Below are 14,466 nucleotides of genomic sequence, written 5' to 3'. Positions count from 1 at the left end.
CTTACCATGTTCCCTGGTGGTCTAGTGACGTCTTCGGGGCAGGAAAGAGCCCCCTCTTTCCTGCCCGGAGCGCTGCCTCCCCTGTCTATCATCCTTCTCGGTCTGGCTGGGGATTCAAAATGGCCGCCGAGATTTGAACTCTCGCGAGGCCGCTTCAACTCTCGGTGGCCATTTTGAATCCCCAGCCATACCGAGGAGGATGCAGCAGGCAAGGGCAGGCAGCGCTCCGGGCAGGAAAGAGGGGGCTCTTTCCTGCCCCGAAGAGAAGACGCTACTAGACCACCAGGGCTAGATAGTAAGTGAGGGGGGGAGGGGACTATGTTACGGGGGGGGGGGGGGGGCGGAACCCGACCGGAAGGGGGCGTGGCATGAGGCGTGGCGGGGGCGGGGTAGGGGGCGTGACATGTGTCCTCTTTTTCAGAGGACACAAAATGGTAACCCTATGAGTGGGACAGGCATAAAGGAATCCTGTGCAGAAGGAAGGGATCCACAGAAGCTTAGCTGAAATTGGGTGGCGGGGGGGGGGGGTGGGGGGGGGAAGAGGGGTTGGTGGTTGAGAGGCTAGGATGGGGGAGGGCAGACTTATACGGGGTCTGTGCCGGAGCCGGTGATGGGAGGCGGGACTGGTGGTTGGGAGGCGGGAAATACTGCTGCACAGACTTATACGGTCTGTGCCCTGAAAAAGACAGGTACAAATCAAGGTAAGGTATACACATGAGTTTATCGTGGGCAGACTAGATGGACCATGCAGGTCTTTTTCTGCCGTCATCTACTATGTTACTATGTTACTATGATTGATTGGATCTGGTGCCTCGCGCAGCGCCCCCACCCGTCAGGGCCCGAGAGCTTTTGTTGCTGCGGGACTAAGAAGCAGCCGCAGCACGTGCCTTGTTTTTGTTTATCCCCAGCTCGGGGCCGTGGTCACGTGCCGGCTCTCGCGCATTGTTTTCGCTGGGCGGAGGGGAGCCCGGCGGGGCTATGAGCAATGTCAGAACTTCCTCCTTTCGGCACAGTAGAGAGGAGGCAGCGCTGCAAAGCGGCTGGAGGGAGCCGATCGCGCTCTCTCGCTGCTGGCTGTGCCTTTTTTTTTTTTGCACCCTGGAGTTTTTTCTCTTTTCTCTTCGTTAGGGGGCCGCGATGAGTGCGGGGGACGTGGTATGCACCGGCTGGCTCATCAAATCCCCTCCCGAGAAGAAGCTGAAAAGATACGTAAGTAACCTGTTTCCCCGAGATGTTATATCAGCCTCCGGCTCGAGCTGTTCCTTGGGATGCAGAGCTGAGCTTGGCTGGGCTGAAAGTGCATGTACGTACAGTTTGATCTGTCTGCTCGAGTGTTCCCTCGGTGTCATCCTTCCTGCACACGGTCTTTGTTGTTAAAAAAGTAAGTTTATCTGTAGAAGTGATCGCCCACCAGACTCACGAGGACCTGTTTTTAGTTATGCAACAGATTTCAGCTAAACCACATTTCGGTTTCAGTTAGTCTTTTGCAATGGAAATAACCTCTTTCTGTTATGATGCTACAATTGATTTTTGTTCAGGACAGACCCAACCCCCCCCCCCCCCCCCCCCCCCCCATCACTGCTCTTCCTGTGATACCAGTGTTGACTAAAAGAAACCCTGTGGGACGTTTACATAGAATTTGAATATGCTTCATACTATGCTAAAGATAACTCTGGGGCTCTGCCTGCTGGCTCTGTCCCAGCGACTGCAACGGACAGGGGGGTATTTTTAGGAGTTCTAATAAGTGGCAGCTAGTAAAAAGTTGCAACTATTGGGAGGTGGATCCCAACCACCAAAACAAGCCTGAATAGAAATTGCAAGTGCAGCGGAGCCCCCTCATTTGATAGTCTGCAGTGTGTCGGTCTGTCCATATTTTAAAAAACCAAAAGGGGGTGTGTATCGCAAAACATAGGAAACGAACACTCCCGGGCCTGCGAGGAAGAGGCTCTAGGCAGAAATAAGTAATGACCTCCTTATTAGCTAAAATCAGCTTGAAGCTAAACAGTTGTCTGGATTCTGCTTGCTTGTGTAGTCCAGTAAAACCTATATCGAGGGGGGGGGGGGGGGTTGCCTCTTGTTACCCAACCCGCTGGAACAGAAATGTTAAGTAATGCACTTAATTTGCAGTAGAGAGAGTTGATCTGAATACTAGTGTTTGTAACCCTATGTTCTCCTCAAATGTTTGGGAGCCCTGCCAGTGTTTCTTCTCGTTTGCTATCTTTTTGTACTGAAGTTAGCATTTTCTGGCTGCTGCTGCTCTGTTTTTGCCTGTCAAATGAGGAAGCCTTGTCCTTTTCAGAAAAAAAAAAGAAAAGGACATCTGCCTACAGTAAACTTACTCAGTAATCTAACAGAGGAGCCTCTTACAGTATCCCTCTCTGGAATTTTTTTTTTTTTGCTTTGCATTTTGGTAAATGTTATATACACTTTCAGGTAAAATCCTTTTACATCAATATTAAAATCCATTTTCAGTAGTTTTGGTTTAAACGTTTGTACTGTAAATTCTAATTACTACTACTACAATTTAGCATTTCTATAGCGCTACAAGGCGTACGCAGCGCTGCACAAACGTAGAAGAAAGACAGTCCCTGCTCAAAGAGCTATGTAATAAAAGTGAGCCAAGTATAGGACAATCAAGCCATTGTGACATCACTGATGAGGTTGGCTCTTATTGGTGGACTGAGGCATTATGACATCACAATATTAGCTCTGGTTACAAGAGACTACTACTACTACTATTTAGCATTTCTATAGCGCTACAAGGCGTACGCAGCGCTGCACAAACATAGAAGAAAGACAGTCCCTGCTCAAAGAGCTTACAATCTAATAGACAAAAAATAAAGTAATCAAATCAATTAATGTGTACAGGAAGGAGGAGAGGAGGGTAGATGGAGGCGAGTGGTTACAAGTGGTTACGAGTCAAAAGCAATGTTAAAGAGGTGGGCTTTCAGTCTAGATTTAAAGGTGGCCAAGGATGGGGCAAGACGTAGGGGCTCAGGAAGTTTATTCCAGGCGTAGGGTGCAGCGAGACAAAAGGCGCGAAGTCTGGAGTTGGCAGTAGTGGAGAAGGGAACAGATAAGAAGGATTTATCCATGGAGCGGAGTGCAGGGGAAGGGGTGTAGGGAAGGACGAGTGTGGAGAGATACTGGGGAGCAGCAGAGTGAGTACATTTATAGGTTAGTAGAAGAAGTTTGAACAGGATGCGAAAACGGATAGGGAGCCAGTGAAGCCACTTGAGGAGAGGGGTAGTATGAGTAAAGCAACCCTGGCGGAAGATGAGATGGGCAGCAGAGTTTTGAACTCACTTTTATCAATTAGTTTCCTAATGCTGCAGCATTAGCTAGATTGCTTTAAAATGTCAATTGGCTACTTCCCTGGCTACTTTCCTTCTTGATTGAGGCTTATTCCTACCTGTCTTTTGTTTTTGGACCAATATATTGTTGTATTTATAATTTGCTATTTTTTTTAAATGCCAGGTTGCAACTTATACTGTTGTGCTTTCCCCCTTCCCAACCTCTCATGCATTCCCATAAATGGCTCTTTTTGAATCCACTCTTCAGCTGTTAAGTATTCATATCATGATGATACTGAGTTTGAATAAGGTCATTGCAACGGCAGTAGCCTCTTTCACTTAGAACAATTATCGTGACCCTATTTTAAAACAGGTGAAGGCTAAGCACTTGTACTACTGTGGAAAGTAATAATTAGGGAAAAAAACGGAGGGGGGGTCCTCAAAATGATTTTGTTTGTCTAAACCACCAACTAAATTACTTAAAGACATTGACCAGAACGGCTGCTTTAAGTGAAATTTAAAATCTAATTTTTGATGTGAAGCTCTTAGCTGATTTCTGAGCATCTGGGATGCTTGCCATAAATTATTCAGCCACGCTGTATGCACAAGAAATTCAATCATTCCTATCCAGCCCATCTATAATTTATGAAGAAGCTTGATCATTATTGATCCCATTTACTATGGATTTTTGCTTAGGAGCTTTCGCTGTGTGTACCCAGACTTGTCTCTTCCTAATGTTTTTATCCACATTTTATATATTTCATTCACTCTCAATATGCTCATACAACACAGACACTTGTTAACTTCAGGGCTGGAGGGAGGTTTGCAAGACTAGCCCCTTGCTGCTGTGCATGGGCCAGTAGAAGTCACTAGGGGCCTCTTTTACTAAGCCGCGTAAGCGTCTACGTGCACCCAACGCGCGCCCAAATTGACTTACCGCCCGATTACCGCATGGCTCTTGCGGTAATTTGGATTTTGGCGTGCATCCAATACGCACGTCTGAAAAATAATCTTTATTTTCTGGCGCGTGTAGCATCTGACTCGCGTAGGTCCTTACCGCCCAAATTCTTTACCGCTAGGTCTATGGCTGGCGGTAAGCTCAGAGACCCAAAATGGATGTGCAGCAATTTTGATTTTGCCGCACATCCATTTTCGAGGGGAAAAAAAAAGAGGCCTTTTTTTTTTTTTACAGGCGTGCTGAAAAATGGATTGGCGTGCGCCCAAAACCCACGCCTACACTACCGCAAGCCTCATTTCAGCACACCTTCGTAAATAGACCCCTTGAACTGCGGCAGCTGTCTTTTCTCCCCCTCCTCTATAACATGTACAGACCGTAGAGGCCAATCATTTGATGATAGAGTTGAACCCGAGTCTCCTTCATGCTGTGACTAAGGCACAGGTCATACCAAGCCATAGGTGCCCTTTTGCTAAGCTCTGATAGGCTCGACTGGATGCCTAATGTAGCAAAAAAAAAATGGAGCACTCTGGGTCACACTACGGCATCTCGTGGGAGTTTGAGAATGTGTGTGCGCTAAGTACGCGCTAAATCATTTTAAAAATATTTTTTGAGGGGGTGAGTCAGGGGTGGAGAGTGGACATTCCTGTCCTAACCAGTTAGTGCATCTATATTACTAACAGGCTCATTTTCTAAAGAGATGGACGTCCAAAAAGTGACATAAATCGGCACTTGGATGTCCATCACTCAGTGACGTCTAAATCGGTATAATCGAAACCCAATTTTGGACGTCTAAGTCCGTCGCAAGGACGTCCAAATTTCAAGGGGGCGTATCGGAGGCATGGTGAAGGCGGGGCTTGAGCGTTCCTAAGACTTGGACATCTTTGACCCATAATGGAAAAAAGCAGAGACGTCCGTGAGTAAAACTTGGACGTTTTCTCCCGGTCCTGTTTTTATTACAAATAAGGCACAAAAAGGTGCCCAGAATGACCAGATGACCACTGAAGGGAATCAGGGATGACCTCCCTTTACTCCCCCAGTGGTCACTAACCCCCTCCAAATCCTCAAAAAAATATTATTAAAAATATTTCTTTCCAGCCTCAGATGTCCTATTCAGGTCTGTGACAGTGCATGCAGGTCCCTGGAGCAGTTTTAGTGGGTGCAGTGCACTTCAGACAGGTGGACACAAGCCCATACCCCCCTACCTGTTACATTTGTGGAGGAAACAGCGAGCCCTCCAAAACCCACGAGAACCCTCTGTACCCACATCTGGGTGCCCCCTTCACCCGTGAGGGCTATGGTAGTGGTGTACAGTTGGGGGTAGTGGGTTTTGGGGGGCTCAGCACACAAGGTAAGGGAGCTATGTACCTTGGAGCATTTTATGACGTCCACTGCAGTGCCCCCTAGGGTGCCCAATTGCTGTCCTGGCATGTCAAGGGGACCAGTGTACTACAAATGCTGGCTCCTCCCACGTCCAAATGGTTTGCATTTGGACATATTTGGCTTGGACATCTTTGATTTTGAAAATCGCCGAAAGGCAAAGATGTCCAGATCCAAGGATGTCCTAGGTATTTTCAAAACGAAAGATGAACGTCCATCTTTTTTCGAGAATGACATTTTCCCCTTCTCCGAATTTGGACGTTTTACAAAGATGTCCAAATTCCAGCTTAGACGTTTCTTTCGAAAATACCCCTCTGTGTGCTATCCATGAGCTAACAAGTTAGTATATTGTAATATAGATGTTTTTGATATAGCATTTGATATTATGGTGAAAATCCAGAAGATTGTTGATGGGATTAAAGTGTGGAATGAAATGCACATTTATGATAAAAATATAAAATTTTATAAGGAGGTTTTTTTGAGACCAATGGGGAAAATGGAATCCGATCAATGTAAGCACAAAGGGCCTGTTTTACAAGGCCGCACTGCCAAGGTGCGACAAATGAGAGGAAGCCTATTCAGTTCCTATGGGCTGCCTCTCATTTGCTGCAGGGGAATTGCTAGCGTGACTTTGTAAAAGAAGCCCTAAGATGTTTTACTTGCTGCCACTGCCTGGACATTTGAGGTATTTTTACTCATTATTATTTTTACATTTATTTTGACTGACAGTGATTTTATTTCATTTTATTTGAGAGGTGGTAGAACACTTTTCTCAGCTTTGAGTGAAGACTTGTAGTGAAATTTTGCTGAGGGATGTGGTGTTAATTTATTGAGTGAAGTCAAACAGTGCATGAACATTAATGGCAGCTCCACCCTCTCTCTCAACGTCCCCCCTCCCTCTCTCTCCCTCTCTCATTCTCTCTCCCGGTGTACCTTTAAACAGGGTTTTCTCCTTTTAGAGGTGGCCATCAGCATTAAGGAGTCACAGAATGTGCCAGAGCCGGTGGTGGGAGGCGGGGCTGGTGGTTGGGAGGCGGAGATAGTGCTGGGCAGACTTATACGGTCTGTGCCAGAGCCGGTGGTGGAAGGCGGGGCTGGTGGTTGGGAGGCGGAGATAGTGCTGGGCAGACTTATACGGTCTGTGCCAGAGCCGGTGGTGGAAGGCGGGGCTGGTGGTTGGGAGGCGGAGATAGTGCTGGGCAGACTTATACGGTCTGTGCCAGAGCCGGTGGTGGGAGGCGGGGCTGGTGGTTGGGAGGCGGAGATAGTGCTGGGCAGACTTATACGGTCTGTGCCAGAGCCGGTGGTGGGAGGCGGGGCTGGTGGTTGGGAGGCGGGGATAGTGCTGGGCAGACTTATACGGTCTGTGCCAGAGCCGGTGGTGGGAGGCGGGGCTGGTGGTTGGGAGGCGGGGATAGTGCTGGGCAGACTTATACGGTCTGTGCCAGAGCCGGTGGTTGGGAGGCGGGGCTGGTGGTTGGGAGGTGGGGATAGTGCTGGGCAGACTTATACGGTCTGTGCCAGAGCCGGTGGTGGGAGGCGGGGCTGGTGGTTGGGAGGCGGGGATAGTGCTGGGCAGACTTATACGGTCTGTGCCAGAGCCGGTGGTGGGAGGTGGGGCTGGTGGTTGGGAGGTGGGGATAGTGCTGGGCAGACTTATACGGTCTGTGCCAGAGCCGGTGGTGGGAGGTGGGGCTGGTGGTTGGGAGGTGGGGATAGTGCTGGGCAGACTTATACGGTCTGTGCCAGAGCCGGTGGTGGGAGGCGGGGCTTTTGGTTGTGAGGCGGGGATAGTGCTGGGCAGACTTATACGGTCTGTGCCCTGAAAAGGACAGGTACAAATCAAGGTCAGGTATACACAAAAAGTAGCACATATGAGTTTATCTTGTTGGGCAGACTGGATGGACCATGCTGGTCTTTTTCTGCCGTCATCTACTATGTTACTTTGTTACTATGTAGAATGCTGCCTCTGCCAGTCCAGAAGCCTTCCCCATGTAACTTGCTATTTCCACAGAGGCTGAACGTGGTAAAGAGAAGGCTTCTGGAGTGGCGGAGACAGTTTTCTGTGAATTGTTAATGCTGTTGGCCACCTCTAGAGGGGAGAAACCGCTGTTTAAAGGTACAACGGGGGAAGGGGGATTTCAGAGAGGGGGGAGCTGCTGGAACACGGGGGAGGAGGGGGGTTGAGAGAGCAAGGGAGAGAGGCCTGATCGGGGAGCAGAGGATGGGGAGAGAGAGAGGAGATGCTGGACATGGGTGTAGGAGGGAGACCTGCTGCTAGCTGGAAGCAGGGAATGACCACTGCAGGCGGACCAGTGAGGCAGGCTTCAGCGCCCTTAAAGCTTGGTGCCCTGAGCCAGTGCTCACCTGTTCCGTATTCAGCAGAGCTTCACCTGGGGAGGTCCCGGAGCATGTTTGGGGTGGCAACAGGACTTAGCCGGTTATCAGTAATATTCACTAACTGGGTGCCTAGATAAAATTAGGCCAGGAAATTCATTTTTTTTTTTTAATTTTGCTTTATTAAGAGAAAATAAAGACCCACAAAGTAACAGCAAATAGCACATTATCTATAGTACAACTGTTTGTAACAAACGCTATTGAACAACAAACCATACAGGCCATTCTTTATACTGAGGATTGACACAGAATAGTTTGAAAAGGCTGTAATTGATTCAGAATACAGCAGCCAGATTGGTGACAGCAAAAAAGAAATTTGATGATATAACACCCATTCTGGTCAAATTGCTAGTTATTCATTGTTTTTAAAGGCTCTTGTTGTTTGAGTTGAGTGTAAATCAAATATTATTTTTTTTTTTTTTATTTTAATGTTTAACTGATCTGCTTATTGTTTTGCATTAGTATTTGAATTGTTTGTTTATTTTATTGTAAATAGCTTTAAGACCTTGGTTGTGTTGAGCGGTACATTAAGTCAGTAAGTCGAATCCAGGCTAATTATCATTTGGTGTCGGATAAGTTTGAGTCGCTGGTCATACCTGAATATTCGGTGCTAGAATCCAGGTAATATCTGGTGCTGAATATCTAGGTATGGGTATAAAAAGTCCATGGCAGCTGGCGTTTAAAAACCACGAGCTGAATATTGAACCACTGGACTTTCCATGTTGTTATAAAACGTATTTTCTAACCAGATCATGCTTTAATTCTAAGTTGTATCTTTGCCTTGATAAAAGGAAACACGGAACAAAATCTGTGGGCCATGTCTGCCAACCATCTTTGTGGAGAATTTTTATGAAAGTGCAGTAAGTTTTTGCACTTACTGTGCCTTAAATACAGACTTGATTTTTGAGAAGTGCAAAGTCTGGGTAGTGTTTGGATGGGAGCAAGGTGAGCAAATGTCTTGCAGTTAGCACAAAGGGCACCACCTGCTGCTCAGGATGCACCAGGGCTATAGTATCTGCACGTGCATTCAATGTGGAAAAATTAGTGGAAAAACCTTAGCCAAGCCTCCAAACCTCCCCCCCTCATTGGTATCTCCTATCTCCCCAATCTACTCGCACACCACTGATAGGATCACCCAGCCCCCCCCCCTCACAAGGATCAAAACCTGACCCTATCTCCACCTCCCCCCCCCCCCCCCATATCCACCCCAGAACTTAGCCAGAGGTATCTCTGGTATATTGGGTGAGATGGGAGCAGAGTAGTTCAATCTGCCAAATAAGAACACAAAAGCAGTAAATATGGGTTCTAGAAGATCTAGTAAAAAAACCAACAAAAGTCGAGAAACTAGATCCGCTACAAGGGTAAAGATTAAAAAAAAAGGAGCGTGATCAACACGACACTTCGACGACACCATGGAGGCGAGTAAGAGATAATCAACCTTTATTTAAAAATGTAAAAAAAAAAAAACTCAACACGGAGCCGTGTTTCGGCTAAAAACGCCTGCTTCAGGAGTTTACATATTAAAAGGAGTATACAATTACTGGAGGAGTGGTTATAGTGGTGGACTTTGGTCCTGGGGAAGTGGGTTCGATTCCCACTGAAGGCACAGGCAGCTCCTTGTGACTCTGGGCAAGTCACTTAACCCTCCATTGCCCCATGTAAGCCGCATTGAGCCTGCCATGAGTGGGAAAGCACAGGGTACAAATGTAACAAAAATAAAATAGATACTATTGGAGATTCTACATGGAATGTTGCTACTATTGGAGATTCTACATGGAATGTTGCTATTCCAATAGCAACAATCCATGTAGAAGGCTGCGCAGGCTTCTGTTTCTGTGAGTCTGACGTCCTGCACGTATGTGCAGGACGTCAGACTCACAGAAGCAGAAGCCTGCGCGGCCACATTGGTGATCTGCAAGGGCCAACTTCTACATGGAATGTTGCTAGTGGAATAGCAACATTCCATGTAGAATCTCAAATAGTAGCAACAGTGGAGGAGTGGCCTAGTGGTTAGTGCAGTGGACTTTGATCCTGGGGAACTGAGTTCAATTCCCACTGCAGCTCCTTGTGACTCTGGGCAAGTCACTTAACCCTCCATTGCCCCAGGTACAAATAAGTACCTGTAAGCTGCATTGAGCCTGCCATGAGTTGGAAAGCGTGCGGTACAAATGTAACAAAAAAAATGCATAGAAAATAAGAATGCATAAAAGTGCATAAAAATATACGTTTAGTGACTTATTATAAGAATATGAAAAGTAATGACTAATAAAACAAGGCATATGCTAAAAAGATGAATAATAAACATCCAAGAAGATCTAGAAATAAGGCTGCCAACTGGATCCAGATTCACAGGACAGGGTTGATCCAGTTCTGGGTTTACCCCTATTTATATGCTGGGACTTGTAGTCTTGCTTTTCTTAAGAAATGCAATGGGGAAAGCAGAACTACAAGGTCCCAGCATGCGAAGGGGTAAACCTAGGACTGGATCAACTGCGTCTTGCAGATCTGGATCCAGTTATCAGCCTTAGCCTAGAGTGCAATCAACAGGAACGGATCAGAGCAGTAAATAAGGACCTAGACACCTCCTCTAACTCCACCTAGTCAGTTTTCAGAAGTGCTTATTTAGGTGCACAGCTGCCAAAGTTAGATACCTAATTCCTCTGGAAATTGACTCCAGAGTAATTACAGCAGATGCAACTACTTCATTGTAAAAATTACTACTACTACTACTATTTAGCATTTCTATAGCGCTACAAGGCATACGCAGCGCTGCACAAACATAGAAGAAAGACAGTCCCTGCTCAAAGAGCTATGTAATAAAAGTGAGCCAAGTATAGGACAATCAAGCCATTGTGACATCACTGATGAGGTTGGCTCTTATTGGTGGCCTGAGGCATTATGACATCACAATATTAGCTCTGGTTACAAGAGACTACTACTACTACTATTTAGCATTTCTATAGCGCTACAAGGCATACGCAGCGCTGCACAAACATAGAAGAAAGACAGTCCCTGCTCAAAGAGCTTACAATCTAATAGACAAGAAATAAAGTAAGCAAATCAAATCAATTAATGTGAATGGGAAGGAAGAGAGGAGGGTAGGTGGAGGCGAGTGGTTACAAGTGGTTACGAGTCAAAAGCAATGTTAAAGAGGTGGGCTTTCAGTCTAGATTTAAAGGTGGCCAAGGATGGGGCAAGACGTAGGGGCTCAGGAAGTTTATTCCAGGCGTAGGGTGCAGCGAGACAGAAGGCGCGAAGTCTGGAGTTGGCAGTAGTGGAGAAGGGAACAGATAAGAAGGATTTATCCATGGAGCAGAGTGCACGGGAAGGGGTGTAGGGAAGGACAAGTGTGGAGAGATACTGGGGAGCAGCAGAGTGAGTACATTTATAGGTTAGTAGAAGAAGTTTGAACAGGATGTGAAAATGGATAGGGAGCCAGTGAAGGGTCTTGAGGAGAGGGGTAGTATGAGTAAAGCGACCCTGGCGGAAGATGAGACGGGCAGCAGAGTTTTGAACCGACTGGAGAGGGAGAGGTGACTAAGTGGGAGGCCAGCAAGAAGCAGATTGCAGTAGTCTAAACGTGAGGTGACAAGGGTGTGGATGAGGGTTCTCCGAAAATGCTATTATGTAATACATTGTTTCCCGTACCATAGTTCGGTGGTATGTGCAGCACTCTGTACATCTCTGCTGCAACCTGTTTACATTTAGCAACCTACTTCAAGCTTATGTGGCCTCTTATAAAATACCCACCCAAGATGATACGTATTTTGCTGTGAGGTGTGTATGGGAGCAGAATTTGAGCAAGTTGAAAAGTACGCACATAGATATAAAATAAATTAATCTATGTGCATACATGAATAATCTAGAGGGAGACATTTACTCTGGCTCAAACTGGTAAAATGTCTGTCGCTTACTCTAGGATTTTGTAAAGGCACATAAAGTTGTTCTGTTATAAAATTACCCTCTTTCTGTCTTTTGCTGAATGTATATTCACATAAGACTCATCAATTCGGTGCATGAACTGTGTAGTGATCAGTATCTGATTTGTATGGTGTCCTAACTCGTGGTTTAACTACACCTCCATGCAAGCTACAAGTGCATTCAATCAGGGGCCCTGAGGAGGTAGGGAGGCAAAATTCCCCGGGCCTCCAAAGGGGGCCCAGCTCCATGGTCTGTCTCTTTCATGCTCCTGTTCAAGGACTAGGTTATAACCTGGTCCCAGCATACAAGAGCAGGACAGGCAGACCTCGGCGCCAAGCCCCCCCCATTGGCGGGTGGGGAGGAGCAGACACACTGACACTGAAAGGTAGAGGGCAGGGGCGGGGTGGCCTGAACTAGCAGCTGCGTGTGTTCTGAGTGGGTGGGCGGCAGCTGTGTCCTGAGTTGGGGGCGGTGGCAGAGGAAGCTCTGCCCCAGGCCCGGTTCTGTCTCTTGGCGGCCCTACATTCAATCTGGCAGCCCCCTTAGTAACTCTTTCATTATCTCTCTCTAAGCTTCTCATGGGAACTCTGCTCATCAGATAAGTCACTCTTATCTGTGCCTTTCTCTTCCATGGCCAGCTATAAACTCCATTTCTTCCACCTTGCTGCACTGTACACCAGGAATAGACTTTCCAAGTCTGTACCTCATGCTAATCTCTAGCCCTGTTCAAATCCAGGCTAACAGCTGGAGGCTGCTTTAAATCTTAACCCCTTATTCACTTGTTTTAATACCCATGTTGTTTTTAATCATTCTCATGTAATTAAACTCTGGAATTCGTTGCCGGAGAATGTGGTAAAGGCGGTTAGCTTAGCGGAGTTTAAAAAGGGTTTGGACTTCTTCTTAAAGGAAAAGTCCATAGACCGTTATTGAATGGACGAGGGAAATCCACTATTTCTGGAATAAGCAGTATAAAATGTTTTGTACTTTTTGGGGATCTTGCCAGGTATATTGTGACCTGGATTGGCCACTGTTGGAAGCAGAATGCCTTTGGTCTTTCCCAGTATGGCAATACTTATGTACTAAATGCAATTCTTTAATCTCGTGTTTGTTTTGAATAGATTGTAAGTTCTTTCAAGCAGGGACTGTCGCCTGTGTTTGTGTACAGTGCTGTGAGTATCTAATAGCTAATGTTTTGGAATAAAAAGCACATGAGCAGCTGTGATCTGTCCAGCGTTTACCATGTTGCTAAGAAGTTTTTTGGTATGACTCACAACAATCATTAAAAATTCAGGAATGTGAAAGCAGCATGTGATAGACAGGGTTGGAAGTTAGGGCTTTTCTCCACAGCCAGGTTCATAGCCTGTATCTTAGTTTTATAAGAATATAAAGACCATTCAGACAGGAGGGATGAACGGTCAGTGGGTACTGACCAGCAGTGTTCACCTTCAGTAATTTAGAGATCTCTAGGCAGATAAGGCGGAGTTCTTCTCTTTGGCCAATGTGCATTTAATTTTCATCTGAGCAAAGCAAGTTAAACTTGTGGTAGTGTAATCGCTGGTAATTTTATCCAAACATAAGTTATTTGAGGCAAAATTAGAAAGCACATCCCATTGGAACAGCTATTTTAAGGTGCTGAGGTGTAGCCGGTTGGGCAATTGTCATAATTAGAATATTCACTTTGCACATTTTATCCCCTGCAAATTTTATCCATTGTTGAGCCTTTTAAAACTTTAAACAGGCAGGCTTGGGTTCTTCTACTGTTTTGACAGAATTACCTCTGGAGTTCCCACGGGCAGCACCATTGCTTTATGCAGAGCCAGTTGTAAATTATTTTATTTTTGTTACATTTGTACCCTGCGCTTTCCCACTCATGGCAGGCTCAATGCGGCTTACATGGGGCAATGGAGGGTTAAGTGACTTGCCCAGAGTCACAAGGAGTTGCCTGTGCCTGAAGTGGGAATCGAACTCAGTTCCTCAGTTCCCCAGGACCAAAGTCCACCACCCTAACCACTAGGCCACTCCTCCACTGTTGCTACTATTGGAGATTCTACATGGAATGTTGCTACTATTGGAGATTCTACATGGAATGTTGCTATTCCACTAGCAACATTCCATGTAGAAGTCTGTCCTTGCAGATCACCAATGTGGCCGCGCAGGCTTCTACATGGAATGTTGCTAGTGGAATAGCAACATTCCATGTAGAATCTCCAATAGTAGCAACATTCCATGTAGAATCTCCAATAGTATCTATTTTATTTTTGTTACATTTGTACCCTGTGCTTTCCCAGTCATGGCAGGTTCAATGCGGCTTACATGGGACAATGGAGGGTTAAGTGACTTGCCCAGAGTCACAAGAAGCTGCCTGTGCCTGAAGTGGGAATCGAACTCAGTTCCCCAGGACCAAAGTCCATCACCCTAACCACTAGGCCATTCCTCCACATCTACATGTCTATGATGTATACAGCTGTGCAGAACTGTCCTGAACCATCTTCAGGCTCTAATAGGTGAAGGAGTAGCCTA

At 46.3% G+C, this 14,466-nt stretch overlaps 1 protein-coding gene across 4 annotated transcripts in view; it reads left to right on the top strand.

Moving 5' to 3' along the window:
- Positions 1–1,030: 1,030 nt before the first annotated feature.
- GAB3 (GRB2 associated binding protein 3) overlaps positions 1,031–14,466 on the top strand; it is a 204,994-nt gene continuing 191,558 nt past the window's right edge. For 3 of the 4 annotated variants that reach the window (XM_030209401.1, XM_030209399.1, XM_030209398.1), the window contains exon 1: positions 1,031–1,209. In XM_030209401.1, the coding sequence (XP_030065261.1) occupies positions 1,158–1,209 (52 nt within the window). In that variant the 5' untranslated portion in view covers positions 1,031–1,157. Of the gene's footprint in view, positions 1,210–1,300; positions 1,382–14,466 lie in introns of those variants that run through there. The other variant, XM_030209400.1, reaches the window with a different exon arrangement.

This window comes from Microcaecilia unicolor, chromosome 7 (assembly GCF_901765095.1).
Source record: "Microcaecilia unicolor chromosome 7, aMicUni1.1, whole genome shotgun sequence".
NCBI lineage: Eukaryota > Metazoa > Chordata > Amphibia > Gymnophiona > Siphonopidae > Microcaecilia > Microcaecilia unicolor.
Note: the sequence above shows the minus strand (reverse complement) of the source record. Positions and strands in the feature narration are given on the sequence as shown.